The sequence below is a fragment of the Cavia porcellus genome, unplaced genomic scaffold (assembly GCF_034190915.1).
Source record: "Cavia porcellus strain 051 isolate PalLab524CR breed Dunkin Hartley unplaced genomic scaffold, mCavPor4.1 scaffold_32, whole genome shotgun sequence".
NCBI classification, from domain to species: domain Eukaryota; kingdom Metazoa; phylum Chordata; class Mammalia; order Rodentia; family Caviidae; genus Cavia; species Cavia porcellus.
In genome coordinates, this window is record NW_026947515.1 from 5,064,776 (window position 1) to 5,082,121 (window position 17,346).

General features: G+C 37.9%; 1 protein-coding gene across 1 annotated transcript; it reads left to right on the top strand.

Annotated features, from left to right (window-relative positions):
* Positions 1–4,095: 4,095 nt before the first annotated feature.
* On the top strand, positions 4,096–16,490 carry LOC134474479 (zinc finger protein 709-like; the record flags this gene model as incomplete). Its single annotated transcript, XM_063242649.1, has 3 exons — positions 4,096–4,551; positions 16,320–16,400; positions 16,443–16,490. Coding segments are annotated over 3 exons (585 nt in total), but the record flags the coding sequence as incomplete, so codon positions are not given.
* Between the last annotated feature and the right edge of the window lie 856 nt (positions 16,491–17,346).

Here is a 17,346-nt window from a genome sequence, read left to right on the forward strand (position 1 = left end):
TTCATGCCACTGAGCTAAATACCCAACTATGAAAGTGTTTTCTTTGTTTTGTGGAAGATATCCACATTGTTTCCCAGAAAGTGTTGAATATTGTTGGAATTTTTCCATATTATATGGCTATAATTTTTAAAAACAAACCAAAGGTGTCTTATGCAGTCTCTTTTCAAGTTTCACTTTGTCTGTGGGGTGTCACAGTCAGGGTTTCTCTATGTTAGACAGCTTTGTAACTTAGGATAGCCCCAAATTCAAGGAAGAAGTCCTTCACCAGCCTCACAAGATATATTCCTTATATCTGAATTGAAATTGAACGCTTGGTGACAGTGAGCTATAAATTACAGCTTGGGCCTGGTTCCATTTTATATACTTATTTTTTGAAAACAGCATTTTCCACTAACATTTGAGTTATTATTTGTGTACCATATTGGATGTTATTTATGTTTTGTTCTATGAAACCAAATTCATGTTTCAAAATGCTGGTGAAGTATATTAAGAACAAAGTACTCACTGGCCTAAATGAGATTTGAAGAGACATTATCTGCAGCCTATCAAAGTGACTGATGAGGTTTTTTTTTCTTTTTTTTAAATTTTGAAAGTGGTAAAATACAAAAGAACAAGGCAGAATAAGGCCAACTAAGATCATACAGTGAAATTGGTACACAACTGCAAAACTGATTACTGTGATAACACTAATAGATATCACAGTATATTTTATTATCTTTATAATAGTTGTTTTTTTTTTTTTTTTTTTTTTTTTGTCTTTTTCCTTTTTATCAGTACCGGGGATCGAGCCCACGACTGTCTCCTTTCAAGGCAGGTGCTTATGCCGCTGAGCTAAATCCCCAGCCCCAATAGTTGTTCTTTCAAACACGTATATCAAAATGAGATGAAATACAGAATATTATAGTACTTATCAAAACAGAATATTGAATAGAACAATACCATTAATCAGAAAAGAGAAAAACAGTAATAAAAATATTTGCCTTCAAAGAGACAGTAGAAGGAAGTCCCCCTTGTTTGTTATCATCTGCTTCCCAGGAGTTGCTCAGATTTCTGGTTCCCATTTGCTAACGGGGGGGGGGGGTGACAGGAGAAGAGGGGTAGGGAAGTGGGATGTTTGATTCTAGGTGGTGCATCAGTAGGTTCACTATTGCTTAGTAGGGAGACAGGCTGGTTGTTTTGTTTAACAGCATACTAAGTTGCCACATGGTGTGGATCTCAGGAGCTGCTGCTGGTTTTCCCCCTGGAAGGGCAGCATTCTGCCAGACCTCCACCACTTACCAGGGAGAAGTGGTGCTTGCTTGCCTTCCAAGTGTCCTAAATTCCAGCATGGCATGGATCTCAGGAGCTGCTGATGGTTTGCCCCCTGGATGGGCCACAGTCCGCCACACCGCCACCACTTACCAGGGAAGGGAGGTGCTTGCTTGGCTTCCCAGTTGATTAATGGGATATTTATCTGCCTCTGTGCTTTGTGGATGCTGGTCCTGCAGGCTTCTCACTGTGAGCTCTGCATTAGAGACAGTACACAGGCAATATGGCAGTGACTCAGCACAAGAATCAGTGCTCCTATTTCACTGTTACATTAGCAGTGAGTTGCAATCTATCATCAAATTTGCTTTCTTCAAAAATGTATATATACACAAAATTAATGACCAAGACATGGATTTAAATTTGCAGAAATCAGTCTTCATTCAGCTGTTTGTTTGGTTGTATTTGTTTAGTTTTGTTTTGTTTTATTGAGACAAGCTTTCTATATGTATATCAGCTAGATTTGAACACCCTAGAATTGCCCTGAATTCACTGAAACCATTCTGCCTCAGCCCTTTGAGTGCTGGCATTATAGATATATACCACCACACTTTGCTTTTGATTCAGATTTGTAGGAAAGAATTTAGAATATCCCAAACCTGGTGTCTCAATCTTCGTGTGAGAAATATATGTATGATCCTTTAGGAGGTGGTGACCTTTGAGGATGTGGTTGTGAACTTCAGCAATGAGGAGTGGACTTTGCTGAGTCCATCCCAAAAGAACCTCTACAGAGATGTGATGGGCGAAACCTTTAGGAACATGACTGCAATTGGTAAGGACAAAATACTTTTGTCACTCATGCTGTCAGAATGTTGTATGTTGCTGTTTCATTAAAAACAATGTGAAAATATTTTTAAAAATAGCTCAGACCTGGACACATTATATCATAACTCTAAACAAAATCTGTTAATTTGTATGTATTATTCTAATGAGTGCTGGTATTTCTATGTCTACAATTCAGGAGGACTTGGGGATATCCAGGAAGCTGGAAAAGAATGCAAAATTTACTGGAGATACTTAAGGTAATTCGCACTCATAAGGAGAAGTAATGTTTCTGAGTAATTAGTGAGTCAGCAGAAAAATGACCGCCAAAGAAATGAGGCACCATTCAATTTATTGTCAGTAATATTCTCTGAAGACTTATAAGCTAGGGTATGTATAATGAGTGGATTAAATCAAGAAAATGTATGACATTGCATATAGATGTGTATGAAAGGCATACACTTTGAGTTATGACATTCTCTCTTCAGTTTTTCTATCCATATATACATGTGAATACAACACAGTCATCATCTAAAAATTGCTAAGATTGCAATAGAATTTGAAATAAAATGGAGTTCTTGTGTTTCCAAGCCATGCTCTGAAGAATCAGCCATTCTGACTAAAATTCTTAGAAGGCTGGTGGAATGTTAAGTGCACTCATTCTGAATATCAGTGTGCAGTTGTCTCTAGAAATTGATCCCCTCATACTTGTCCTGGATGTATTTTTAAAAATTCAAAATGCACATAAAATACTGATACATTCTTACTCATATACAAAGCAGATCAAGTTATAATAGATCAGGCCTTGAAGGAGCTTAGCTATCTATCACTGGATTTGTGGAGAAGGAAAATGTTAATAGACTCTTTGTGATTGTGCATTCTTGTAAATCCAGCACATTAGGAATCAGATTTTGCACAATGGCAAATTCAAGTTCAAATTTCACAGCTTAATTATCAGCAAAAATCTCTTACAACACATTTAAAAAGCTATAGATTTTATGCTAATAGCTGTTGTTCATTCCCAGCATGGAAAAGAAAAAAATGTGTTATATAATGTCAAAAAATAAAGAATATAATGTCATTTGCCATAAGAAATAGGTGGTTCTTTCTCCCATCAATTCGGTGAAATAGCTCAGCTATAAAACCTAAAAGGTCACAGGATTTCTTTTAGATGAGAAACCAAAATATAAATTGTGGAATGAAATGAAAGAGAGTTAAAAGAGAAAAGTAAGACTGACCATATGGCAAAAGGAACTACAGGTTAAGGACAGAAGGGAGATTGTTATGTGGAAACATATCAGAATGAACTGTATGTGATACACATATGTATCCTTGCCCAAAATGAAGCTAAAGATTCTGCATTTGAAAAGGTACCAAATTTTTAGATTTCCAAATCTGTAGCATTCTTTTGGGACTGGTTGTTTTCAACATGTCTTACAAGGCCATTCTGTTACTTCATGTTCAGAAATTCTTTGCAGACATTAAAAGCAGAACTTGACATTAATGCAGTCATTAAACTGAGACCCATTTCACTGTGAATTTTTGTTTTTTTTATTTAATGTAAGGTAAGAGAAAAAAAACAAAATAAGTAGAAATAATACCCCTTTCAAAGTGAAAATAAACAGTAAGAAATCTAAAGACAGTGATTCCATATGCTGCTAATAGAAATAGTTAATGAAATACAAAAGTGAAACATATGAAGTGGGGATTCAAACAATGAGACTGCAAACAGTTTTGGTCAACTCTCCCATGAAAACTTAGTAATATGGTTATCAATCCTATATGTGATTTTTTAAAAACAGAAATGTAAAGCTAGGGAAATCCTATGGACATACATCTTGGAATCAGTGTAAAGAAGCATTCCTTTGTACTGCAGAAGGTAATGTGAATGTGAAAGAAGCAGAAACACACCACAATGTTCAGATCCATGAAAAATATTGCAGTGGAGAGAAATCCTATGTATGTCAGCAATGTGGAAAAGGTTTCAACAAATCTGGACATTGTGAGCAACATGAAAGAATTCACACTGGAGAGAAACCATATGTATGTAAGCAATGTGGGAAAGCTTTTACCCAACATGGAAATTGTAAGCAACATGAAAGAATTCACACTGGAGAGAAACCATATGTATGTAAGCACTGTGGGAAAGCTTTTAACAGACGGGCAAATTGTAAAATACATGAAAGAATTCACACTGGAGAGAAACCATATGTATGTAAGCAGTGTGGGAAAGCTTTTAACAAACGGGCAGATTGTAAAAAACATGAAAGGCTTCACACTGGAGAGAAACCCTATGTATGTAAGCAATGTGCGAAAGCTTTTAACACACAGGGAGATTTTAAGAAACATGAAAGAACTCACACTGGAGAGAAACCCTATGTATGTAAGCAATGTGGGAAAGCTTTTAACACACGGGCAAATTGTAAAATACATGAAAGAATTCACACTGGAGAGAAACCCTATGTATGTAGGCAATGTGGGAAAGCATTTAACACACAGGGATATTTTAAGAAACATGAAAGAATTCACACTGGAGAGAAACCCTATGTATGTAAGCAATGTGGGAAAGCTTTTACCCGACATGGACATTGTAAGCAACATGAAAGAATTCACACTGGCGAGAAACCATATGTATGTAAGCAATGTGGGAAAGCTTTTAAACAACAGGGAAATTGTAAGCAACATGAAAGTTCACACTCAAGAAAAAACCAGTGTATGTAAGCATCATTAATTTTTTGAGCACAAGTACATATTGCATAATGCATGAAAAACTTCACACTGGGAAGAACTTATATATGTAAGGAATGTGGGAATGGTTTCAGCAGAAATGCTCATTGTCCAATACATGAAAATATTTACACTGTTGAGAAACCCTGTTTATGTGAAGAATGTGGGAAAGCTTTCACCACACATGGATTTTGTAAAATACATCAATGACTCCACACTGGTGAGAAACCCTATGTATATAACAATGTGGCAAAGCTTTTACAACACACAGTTATTGCAAAACACATGAAAGAATTCACACTCGGTAGAACCACTGGCTACGTAAGCAAGTAGAGACACTTTCAGCAGCCAGATTGTAAGTGAAATATGTGAAGAAACTCACACAAGAGATAAATCCTATGTGTTATGGGAATACTCTCAGCACACATGATCATTGTTACATATGTGAAAGAGCTCATTGGATCCTAAGTGTATTAACAATGTGAGAAATATGGTAATCCATGTTTGTTGTTAAATACATAGAAAAAGCAGCACTCTTCATACAGTTTAGATCTAAGTTTACTTTAAAAATTCCAAGTAGACCTGAAGAAATAATCAATACAGAAATTTGATGTCAACATTTCTTCACAAATTTTCCAGAAATGACAAATCTGAAGTGGAGCTCTATTCAAGTACATATTTTGTATGGCTTTCAGTTAATCACTTATACCTCTTTAGATTTTTTAAAGTGTCTTTGTGTTTCAACATGGCATCTTGTAATTAAACATTTAAACTGAAATGGGCTTTTCACTTTCAAGTATGAATAGTGTCTCTGTACTTAATATTTTGTCTTTAAAACTTAATTTTTATATTTTTGATGAATTATTTTTATTTAAAGAAAAAAACCAAAAAGTGTAGAAATAATACAGAAGTTCTGAAAAATAAACAATAAGAAATCACTAGTTGATTAGTTACATATTGTTATCTTAGAAGTAATTGTTCAAGTCACAAAATTAAAGCATACAAAGTGATATTCAAATAATGACACTGTGAACAGTTCACCTCAGTGATCCAACAGGAACTTATTAATATGCTTATCTGATTTACAAACTTGTTTTTTATCTTAAAGATGGTAAGACTAAACATGACAAAACAGAACAGTTCACAAGGAAATAAGTTAAGGAAACACGGGTTTCACATCAAATCCACTGAGATGTTCATTTTCTATCTTACTGTCTCTAGTTTTCTTCAAAATATTTGTTCCCATCTTCACATGCATTGAATATATACTGAACATTATAGAACTAATCAAATAATTACAGGATGACGCACACTTTTTTGATCTTCAAGACTGATTTTGGGAAGTTGATAATGATTACCATAATGTGTCTCATTCCCTTCATAGCTGATATCTTTATTTTTATGTATGCTGAAATTGAACATGAGTGTAAACTAATATCACTCTGAACAGTGAATAATAGTATCCTTAGAAGGAGAAAGGTGAGGAATTGCCTAAAAAAAGAAGGCAGAGGACATTGTTAAAAGTGTATTAGGATTTAAAAGCTACAGTAGTTCTGTTGCTCTGTTTAGTTTGATTATATTTTGTTGTGGTCTGTCTACTCATATTAGATTTGAGGGCACAGAGATATAACCCAAAAATAGAAGGTTATCCTATGATGGTAACTGTCCTTAATTTCCTATTAACTAAAACTGAAACCCTTTATTACTTACACTGTCTTACTATGACTGATGTTATTTGAAGCTGGTTTGTTTGAATGTTATTTGGCCTTGACTGATTTTATTCACATTTGGTATGCTTGCTGGTATGAAGTCCAACAGTAGAGGCAACTACTCTGAAGATGATAAGATGTTACAGATATATATTGTGGGGCTGGGGATTTAGCTCCTTAAGGGGCTTAAGCCCCTGCCTGGCAAGTGTGAGGTTGCCAGTTTGATCCCCCGTAGCAAAATAAATAAATAAATAAAAGATATAAATTCCAGGTTTAATTTTTTTTATTTAAAGAGAAAAAAAGAACATAAAAAAACAAAGCAGTAAAAGGGTACAAATAATACAGAATTTCAAAAAAAATACAGTAAGAAATCACTAGTTAATAGGTTTTATATATTGTCTTCTTAGAAACAGTTGTCCAAATTATAAAATTAAAGCATCTAAAGTGAACATTCCTACAGCAAGATTGCAGACAGTTCTGTTCAATGATCCAACAAAAGCTCAGTAATATGGTTTTCCTTCCTACACACTCAAACAGGCACTTATATCCCTTAGACCACCTTCCTTTCCTCTCTTCTTCACAATAACAATTACACTTTTGGTTTTTTTTTTTACTCCCATAGTTCTTATTACTTTTTTTTTGAAGAGAATAAAACCTCAAGTGAGTTAACAAAACAGAGTTGGTTATAACATAAGGATGGGCATAATACTTGACACAAAAATAGAATATCAGCTGATCAAAAATGGTTATCATTGTGCCTCTTGCTATTTTTAAAAAGAGATGCTATATCGTCAGCTATAATAGAATTGATCAAAACAGTAGAGAACAAGACCAATAAAATCTACACTAGAGACCTTACAGGATTTCAAAAGAAGATAATAGTCAAACCATAATGGGCATCATATTAAATCTTATTGCCTACAAAGTGGTTGCCTATACCCTCAAACTTGATACTATCAAACAAAATAGAATATAGTAAAATCAGGAAGAACAAGATGGGGAGAGGAATACTGGGGTTCAAATCAGGAAAACAAATAGTTACTATAATATATCCCACTATTTTTAATTTAGTTTTCCTTTAATAGAAAAAAAATAAAAAATAGAATATTTTTTTAAAAAAAGGGTGGAGATCGAGATAAAAGAGACATTGTAATAGAACAACACAGGTCAGAACTAAACAATTAAAGCATCATTTTGTTTCACCACCAGATAATCTAACATAATAGTAGTCACCATAGTACGTCTTTCCTTGAATTATTTGAGTATAACTTCGTATACTATAGAATCAATCATATCAAGACAGTGTGAAGCCATTCAAGGATATGAAAGAATTACAGGGTATTTAGAGCCAGTTAACAGAAAATGAACAACGATTTCTATATTATCTCTTTGCCTGTAAAAAATTTTATTTATACTATCACATACGGTAAAATATATGAAGACGCAACATGTTAAAACCAGTGGAAAAATGTACAACAGCTTGATGGGAGTTCCAAAGAAGAGGATATTAAATCAGCACTAGCTTTTATGATGTGTTATTTTCTTCAGAATAGCTATTTGTACTATCACCGATACTAAAATCGAGAAACCCAGGATAAAACCATTGCACTTAATGAGTGAAAACATTATATGGATTCAAACCAATATGATTGGGTATCATGATTACCACATACTTCTATGTATTATCATTTCTTATACTAGGGAATATATTCAGTATTTATACATGTGAGTTTGATTTATTTCACTCCTGAATATGGTCTCAAGCTGTGTCCATTTATTTATATGTCAATGTGATCATTCTTTATATCTGAGTAGTACTCCATTGTATAAAAACACCATAACATTTTATCCATTCCTCAGTTGATGAACACTTAGGTTGTTTCCAAGATCTGGCTATTACAAACTATGCTGCTATAAAAATGGGTGCACATATATCACTATGGAATGATGCTTTCAGTTCTGTGAATATGCCTAGAAGTAGAATAGCTGGGTCAAAAGGTGCTTCCAGTCCCAGCTTTCTGGAAATCTCCAGACTGACCTCCACAATGGTTGCACCAGTCTACACGCCCATGAACAGTGCAAGAAAGTTCCTTTTTCACAACAGTGTCTCCAACCTTTGTTGTTGGTGGTTTTCTTGATCTTGGCCATTCTTTCCGGAGTGAGATGAAATCTCAGTGTAGTTTTAATTTGCATTTCTCTAATGACCATTGATGGTGAACATTTTTTCATGCATTTATTTGTCATTTGTATTTCTTCATCTCAAAATTGTTTATTCATCTCAGATGCTCATTTTTGGATTGGGTTTTTGAATTTTGGTGGTCTCATTTTTGAAAATTCTTTATATGTTTTAGACAGAAGTCCTCTGTCTGAGGGGCAGTTCACTAAGAATTTTTCCCAGTTTGTGGGTTTTCTTTTCACAATAATGGAGATTTCTTTTGATGTGCAGAAACTTTTTAATAAGAGGTGATCCCAATTATTGATTCTGGGAAGCATTTCCCATGCGGTTTGAGTCCTGTTTATCAATTCTCTACCTACTTCTATGTCTTCAAGGTTTTTATCCAATTTGTCTTCCAATAGATTTAGTGTTTCTGTTTTAATATTTAGATCTTTGATCCATTTAGATTTTATTTTAGTACATGGTGATAGGCATGGGTCTAGTTTTAGTTTTAGGCATATGGAGAGCCTGTTTTTCACCACCTTTTATTAAAGAGAATGTCATTCTTCCAGTGAACATGTTTGGCCCGTTTATCAAAGATAAGGGAGTTGAGTGTGCTTGTAGTGGTGGTTTGACCGGAGCCGCGGGAGACAGGAGGCCAGACTCGAGCAGGATCAGCTCTCAAAGTTTATTGCGTACAGTGAACCGGACCTAACAAGGTCCGCCACCCTCAACGTTGGTTCCTCTTCCGCCCGTTGGGGGCAGGAACAACCTCTTAAAAGGGGAAGCAGTATCCAATCACAGAGAAGTGCGCCTAACAAGCTGATAGGCTAGCGTCACGGGTAACTGGGCAGATATGACAATTTGGCGGGCTTGTTCAGGCCGGGAAGAACCCGGAAGCAGGAAATGGGTGCCATCATAGGCGGCTTCCCACATCTCCCCCTTTTTTATTTATTAAAATAGGATGGTCTGTGGGTCCCTCCAAGTTGTCTATGACCTTGTTGCTGTTAGACACCTAGGAGTGGGCCTACCTTGTAGGCCGAGGCATGAGAGAATGTAGAGGTCTATACCCTGCTGTGCATCACCCTGTTTTGTGCATATCCTTGCGCCAGGACCATGCTCAAGGTGAGTGGTTCATTTTTTCGCAGGGCCAGGCTTTTGTGAACCGAACCTGGATGCATATAGACATTCATTCCTGCCTTCCCCCCAACCTTTGGGGCGGATGGCACTGCAGTACCCTTGGTCTCGCATCTCAATGCCAATAATTTGACTCCGGGAGGGACCCCTGGCCTTATAGGCCATGTATATCTGAGTGGATCCTGTCTTAGGTTGACCGGGAGGGCTTTTCCCGTCTTACCCGTCATTGGCTTGCCCACTCAGCTCTTATAGCTGATGTTCTGCAATGTGAAGGAGATATGCGGGGGCCTGCTGCTGAGTTTGTATGAGGCGATCTAACAAGCATTTAATAACCACAAGCCCCACTAGGAAGGCCACGGCAATCAGGATCCAAGTAGTCAGGTTGGGCTAGGAGAACCAGGAGGTGACGCGTTCCCACAAACTGGCTATAACACTGCCTAAAGTTGATAAATCGAACCTGACTGGACCTAGTTGGATACCGTCCATATTGTCAAGTTCCTGACCGACTATGAGGGACAAATTGTGAAACTTAGGTAGGTAGGTGTCTTGCAGCCAAGCTGTCATATTTTTAACAGTGTTGGTCAAATTTGTGCAGACAGGGGTGATTTATAGGAACCCACAGAATAGAAAAGGCTCCAAACCAGACATTTTAGTTTGTAGATGGTCTCGGGCGCTGAGCGTCGGTCCCAGAAGGGTCGAGTTGACTTGTGTCCGCGGGCTTATCCTCTTGTGCTTTATCAGGAACTGGTGGGGAGTTTACTGCTCGCGTCAATCTTCCCGGGACCCACAGCGGTTCGCAGCCTGGTTCCTGTGGGAAGACACAAACCGCACCTCGGGTCCAGCTAATCACTGGATCCGGGCCCATCCATTGTCCTGTAAGGACATCTTTCCATCTCACCAGCCCTTTGTCGGCCGGGGACGGGTTATTGTGCTCCATGGCAGGGGAATGATTATTGTGATTAAGGTTTAAAAAATTTATGGTAAAGAGTGCCAATGATATTCTTCCTTTGGGTGTTAGGCCATGGCCTATTCCCTCCTTTTGTTTTTGTAAGACACCCTTGAGTGTCCGATGGGATCGCTCAATGATGCCTTGTCCTTGGGGGTTGTAAGGAATGCCATGTTTAAGAGTGACCTCCATTTGTTGACAAAATGTCATAAAAATTTTGCTGGTATAGGCAGGACCATTGTCTGTTTTTAGTATATTGGGCTTTCCCCAAGCAGCCCAGGCTGCCAGGCAATGATTAATAGCGTGGGTGGCCCTTTCTCCGGGTTCTGCTGAAGCAAACATAACCTGAGAAGCGGTGTCAACCGAAACATGCACATATTTTTCCGAATTCTGGGATGTGTGTTTGCCAAATATGATTGGGGCGCAGTCCTCTCGGGTTAACACCAATAGATTGTTGAGGTGAAGAGATCACACAGACCTGCCAATGCCTCTAAAAGCGCCATGGTAAATGGCGCATTGGGCCCATAAGCTGAAACTGCATCCTTGATAGCTTTAAGTTGTTTAATTTCTAAGGGCTCATAATATCCTCCTCCTGCCCTGCCTCCTACTTGTACCGGGAATGCATGGAGACCGGAACACTCAAAGGGAAGCCGCGACCATACCCTCTGGTGGAAGGAACGTCCTCCTGCCTCCCCAGATGGGGGCGCAGAAGGCAACCCAGGAAGTAGCTCTCCCTCTAACCAGGGCGGTGCCATAGGTTGTGGGCGCCCTCTGGCGGCCACGGGTGGAGGTGGCAGCCCAGGGAACAACTCCTCTTCCGGCCACGGCGGTGCAGTGGGGCCTGGCGTCCTAAAGGGGGGGACCATGGGTCGCGAGCTTGCCAAGGAGCGGAAGGACCTAAGTTCCTCCCGCAAAGCGGAGTAGCTCGGGCAGGGTGGTGTTTGGTTCCCCTTTTTATCTTCCAAAGCCCTAAGTTCCTCTTTTAACGGTGTAGGAGGGTCATGCTTAGCAAAGACGACCTCCTCTTCTGAGCCTTCCGAACCCGAATCAGAATTAGAGCCCTGAGGGTCCTCCGGAGACCTACAATCGGCAGTGGCTCCGGGCTCCTCTGAGCATTCTGATCGAGCTCTATCAAAAGCCTGTCGGGCTGTATTAGCGAAGCGAAAGCAAAACAGATGCAAAGGGAAAAGAAAAAAAAAAAAACCGGCGTCCACTCGTGTGGCGCTCAAAATCTGTTAGGTGCGTCCACCCAACCCAGGTGATCCAGTACTCACGTGTCCTGGGAACCACTGTATCTCACGTAGCTGATCAGGGTGAAGAGAAGAGACGCTCAGTGCCTTCCGTTGTTATTGGGCCAGGTCCTCCGTCGTACCGCAGGCGACAGCAATCGCACCTCCCGGCCGAAGAGGCACGTCGCTGAGTCTTTTACCTTTTTCCCCGTACGGGCCACCAGATGACCGGAGCCGCGGGAGACAGGAGGCCAGACTCGAGCAGGATCAGCTCTCAAAGTTTATTGCGTACAGCGAACCGGATCTAACAAGGTCCGCCACCCTCACCGTTGGTTCCTCTTCCGCCCGTTGGGGGCAGGAACAACCTCTTATAAGGGGAAGCAGTATCCAATCACAGAGAAGCGCGCCTAACAAGCTGATAGGCTAGCGTCACGGGTAACTGGGCAGATATGACAATTTGGCGGGCTTGTTCAGGCCGGGAAGAACCCGGAAGCAGGAAATGGGCGCCATCATAGGCGGCTTCCCACAGTGGTTATATCTTCTCATCTATTCCACTGATCTTCGGCTCTGTTTTGGTTCCAGTACCATGTTGATTATACTACAGTTGCTTTGTAGTATAACTTCAAGTCATGGATTGTGGTACCTCCTGCCTTGCTTTTGCTGCTTCTAACTGTCCTTGCTATTCTAGGTTTCTTCTCATTCCAGATGAATTTTAGGGGTGATTTCTCAAGTTCTATGAGGTATGTTGATGGTATTTTTATCGGGATTGCATTGCATCTGTATAAAAGTTTTGGGAGAATGGCCATTTTCACAGTATTTATTCTTCCTATCCATGAGCAAGGGATGTCTTTCCATTTTCTGAGATCATCATCAATTTCATTTTTCAGTGTGTTGTAATTTTCTCTGTATAGGTCTTTCACTTCTTTCATGAGAGTAATTCCTAAATATTTCATTTTTTTGGTTGCTAGTGTGAAGGGTGTGGCATCTCTTATTTCTGTCTCTGTGACTTTGTTGTTAGTGTATAGGAATGCTATTGATTTTTGAGTATTGATTCTGTATCCAGCTACATTACTGAATTTATTATATCTAGAAGTCTTTCAATGGAGCTTCAGGGATCTTCTATATAAAGTATCATGTCATCTGCAAATAATGATAATTTAACTTCTTTTCATATCTTTAAACCTTTTATTTCTCTCTCTTGTCTTATTGCTCTGCCCAGTATTTCTAGTACTATATTAAATAGGAGTTGTGATAAGGGGCATCCTTGTCTTGTGCCTGATTTTAAAGTAAAGGCCTTCAATTTTTGACCATTTAGTATGATACTGGCTGTTGTTTTGTCATTGCCGGCCTTAATTATATTGAGGTAAGGACCATCTATTCCAATTTTCTGCAAAGTTCTTATCATAAATGAACGTTGGACCTTGTCAAAAGCTTTTTCTGCATCCATAGTAATGATCATGTGATTATAACTTTTGGCTCTATTGGTATGGTGTATCACATTTATTGATTTACATATATTAAACAATCTCTGCATGCCTGGGATGAATCCCCTTTGGTCATGATATATGATCTTCTTGTTGATTTGCTGCATCCTATTTGCCAATATTTTATTGAGGATTTTTGCATCCTTGTTCATTAGGGAGATTGGTCTGTAGTTCTCTTTTTCATTTGGGTCCTCCTTTGGTTTTTGTACTAGAGTAGTATTTGCTTCTAGGAACAATTTATGAAGGATTGTTTCCCTTTACATTTCATTGAAGAGTTTGTGGAGTGTTGGCATTAGGTCTTCTTTATATTTCTTGCAGAATTCTTCAGTGAATCCATCTGTGCCTGGGCTCTTCTTTGTAGGTAACAATTTTATTATGTTTTCAATTTCATTAATAGAATTTGGGTTATTCAGTAGTTTTACATCTTCATGACCTAGCTTTGGTACTTCATATGCTTTAGGAATCTGTCTATTTCCTCTGTGTTATAAAACCTTTGAGAGTAGAGGTTTTCGAAACAGGTGTTGATGATCTTCTGTATTTCAATAGGGTCTGTAGTAATTTCACTTCTTTTATTCCTTATTGCATGGATTTGAACATTTTCTTCCATTTTTTAAATAAGGTTGGCTAGGGGCTTTTTGATTTTATTTATTCTTTCAAAGAACCAGGTCTTTGATTCACTGATTTTTTTTGGATTCTTTTTTTTAGTCTCTATTGCATTGATTTCTGCTCTGATTTTTATAGTTTCTTCTTTTCTTTTGGCTTTGGGCTTGACTTGCTCTTCTTTTTCTAGATGTTTGACGTATAACATCAGGTTATTTATTTGTATTCGTTCTGTTTTCCTAATGTGGAAACTCGTGCCATAAATTTTCCTCAGAGTACAGCTGTCATTGCATCACACAGATTCTGGTACGTTGTATTTGCATTTCCATTTGTTTGTAGGTATTGTTTAATTTCTTCTTTAATTTCCTCTGTGACTCACTGATTACTCAAGAGTGTTATTCAGTTTCCATGTGTTTGTGGGATTTTTGCAATATCTTTCATCATTAATTTCTAATTTCATAGTGGTATGGTCTGGTAGCATGAAAAGGATAATTTCAACCATTTTGCATTTATTTAAATACGCTCTGTGAACTAATATATTGTGTATTTTAGAGAGTGACCCATGTAATACTGAAAAGAATGTGTATGCTGTTGTTGTTGGAAGGAATACTCTGTATATTTGTTAAGTCCCTTTGTTCACAGGTGCGATGCAGTTCTTTTATTTCTTTGTCATTTTCTGTCTGGTTGATCTGTCCATTGGTGTCAATGGTGTGTTAAGATCTCCTGTTAGAATTGTGTTAATGCTAATTTGATTTTTCATTTTTGTTAGTACTTGTTTTGTATAACTGGGTGCTCTGGAGTTTGGTGCATATAAATTTAAGATAGTTTTCTCTTCCTCTTGGATTTTTACCCTAACCAGTATGTAGTGACCTTCTTTATCCATTCTGATCATTATTGGCTTGAATTTCACATTGTCTGCAAACAGAATAGCTACCCCCCCCCCCTTTATTTTTGGTTCCTGTTGCATGAAGTATTGTTTTCCATCCTTTGACTTTCAGTCTGTGAATATCCTTTTGGGTTTAGATGGGTTTCTTGTAGACAGCATATGTTTGGATTTTGTTTCTTAATCCATTCTGCCAGTCTGTTTCTTCTAATTGGTCCATTGAGACCATTTACATTAATGGTTAGAACTGTTATATATTGGTTTATTGTTGACATGTTATCTTTCTGCTGTTGCATCTTTATCTTTCTTCTCTTTTTCACTGTCTGTTTTGTTTAGTGCTTTTTCCCTAAATGTATCTAGGCTGTCTTTCAGTATTCTTTGCAGAGTTGGCTTGGTGATCATGAAGTTTTTCAGCTTTTCTTTGTCATATAAGTATCTTATTTCTCCATCGATTTTGAAGGACAGTTTTTCAGGGTACATCAGTCTAGGTTGGAAATCATTTTCCTTTAGGATCTGAAATACTTTACTGCATGCTCTTCTTGACTTCATTGTTTTTGCTGAGAAGTCTGCTGTGATTCTGATATGTTTTCCTTTATAGGTGATCTGTCTCTTCTCTCTGACAGCTTTTAATATTCTATTAATTTGCTCAATTTCTGGGATGGTCATTATTATATGTCTGGATGTAGATTTATTTTGGTTATGGCTATTTGGATTTCCATACGCTTCATTGATCTTGATATCAGTTTCCAATCCGTATTTGGGAAATTTTTATCTATTACTTCTCTAAATATCCTCTTGACATCCTTTATGTTGTCCCCTTCTTTTTCATTTACCCCTATCAACCTTATGTTGTTCTGCTTTGCATCATCTTGCAGGTGTTCAATAGTTATTTCCTGATTTTTGTTATTTTTAAAAGATCTTTCTTTTCCTGTTCACTGGCTGCAATCTTGTTTTCAAGGTCTGAGATTCTATCTTCATATTCATTGAGACAGTTTTTACACCTTTCAGTGGAGCTTTTGATTTCCTGTATATCACTTTGCATCTGCTTTATGTATTCTGTTTGTTTCTTATAGAGTTCATCCAGGGATTCTATCTTTTTGTTTAGTTCCTCCAATTTTTTAACTGTGTCTTCTTTAGATATGTTCAGAATCTCCTTCATTTCTTTTAACATTTCTTGTTTACCTACGAGATTATTTCTAGTTTGAATTTCTTTAATGCTTCCCAAAGTTGCTTCTTTATTTCAGTTACTATTATTTCAGGTATTTCAGTTATGTGGAATGTGTTTTCTTCTATGCACATGGCTCCTAGACTTTTTTGAGATGGGATGGATGTTTGAAATTGCATTTTGGTCTTTCATTTTGTCATTTTGCTGTATTTTTAAGCTTCAAGTGTTGATCCAAGTGAGGGAGCAGTTCACGCAGATTGGGATGGGATTCCATGTCTCGGCGGAACTTGCTGGCAAGGTAGGGAGTTTCCCCAGACTGGAATTGGAATCTGTTCCTCAGCCCCACTCGCTGGTCCCGGCAGGAATCTGCGGCCTCATCCCCGGGTGAGGAAGATATTTTCCCCAGAGTGAAAAAGGATTCTGTGCCTTGGCCCGACTCCCTGGTTCTGACTTGCTGGTCCCAACTCACTGTTCCCAGTGGGCAACCACCTGATCCCCAGGTGAGGAAGGGAGTTCCTCCAGACTGGGATGGGATTGTGTGCCTTGGCCTGACTCGCTGGTCCTGGCAGAAACCATGGGTTCTACATCATGTTTGATTATTAACTGCTTTCACATCCTACAACGTCTTCAAAGTTGTATTTTTATAAAAATAGCTATATAATGTTATGCTTAATTATATAGTCACTGATGATGTGGACAATTCTATTGAAAATAACAAGAGAAAACATAGTAAGTACTGTATATCACCTAATATTGTGGTCTTATATGTCTTTCATATCATGATTTTCTAGGAAATTGTTTTGTTGTCTTATTTTGATCTGTTTCCCCCCATAACACAGAAAGGATAGATATACACATAGAGATTCACACATGGGAAGAATTTCTAACCTATTTATTGGAACCAATAATATAATGCATAATGTAATGAACAGATACACTGAAGAAGAAGTGACACTAAGAAACCCAATGCTAATTCTGTAGCATTATGATATAAAATTGAGCAATACTATTATTCACTGTTCAGAGTGATATTAGTCTAGTCTTATTTTTTGGGGGAATTGTAATTTTAACATGGCTTTGTTTTAAGCTTTTGATGCACATGCTTCATTTTCTCTTTCATAAATGATGTTTCTGAAGTTGAGCCAATATTTGGCATTAAGATATACATTTGTAGATGCTTGGAGTATGTGTTTTTGAAAAAGTTGTGTTCTTTTCATATAACTTGTACATTAATGAATGTTATG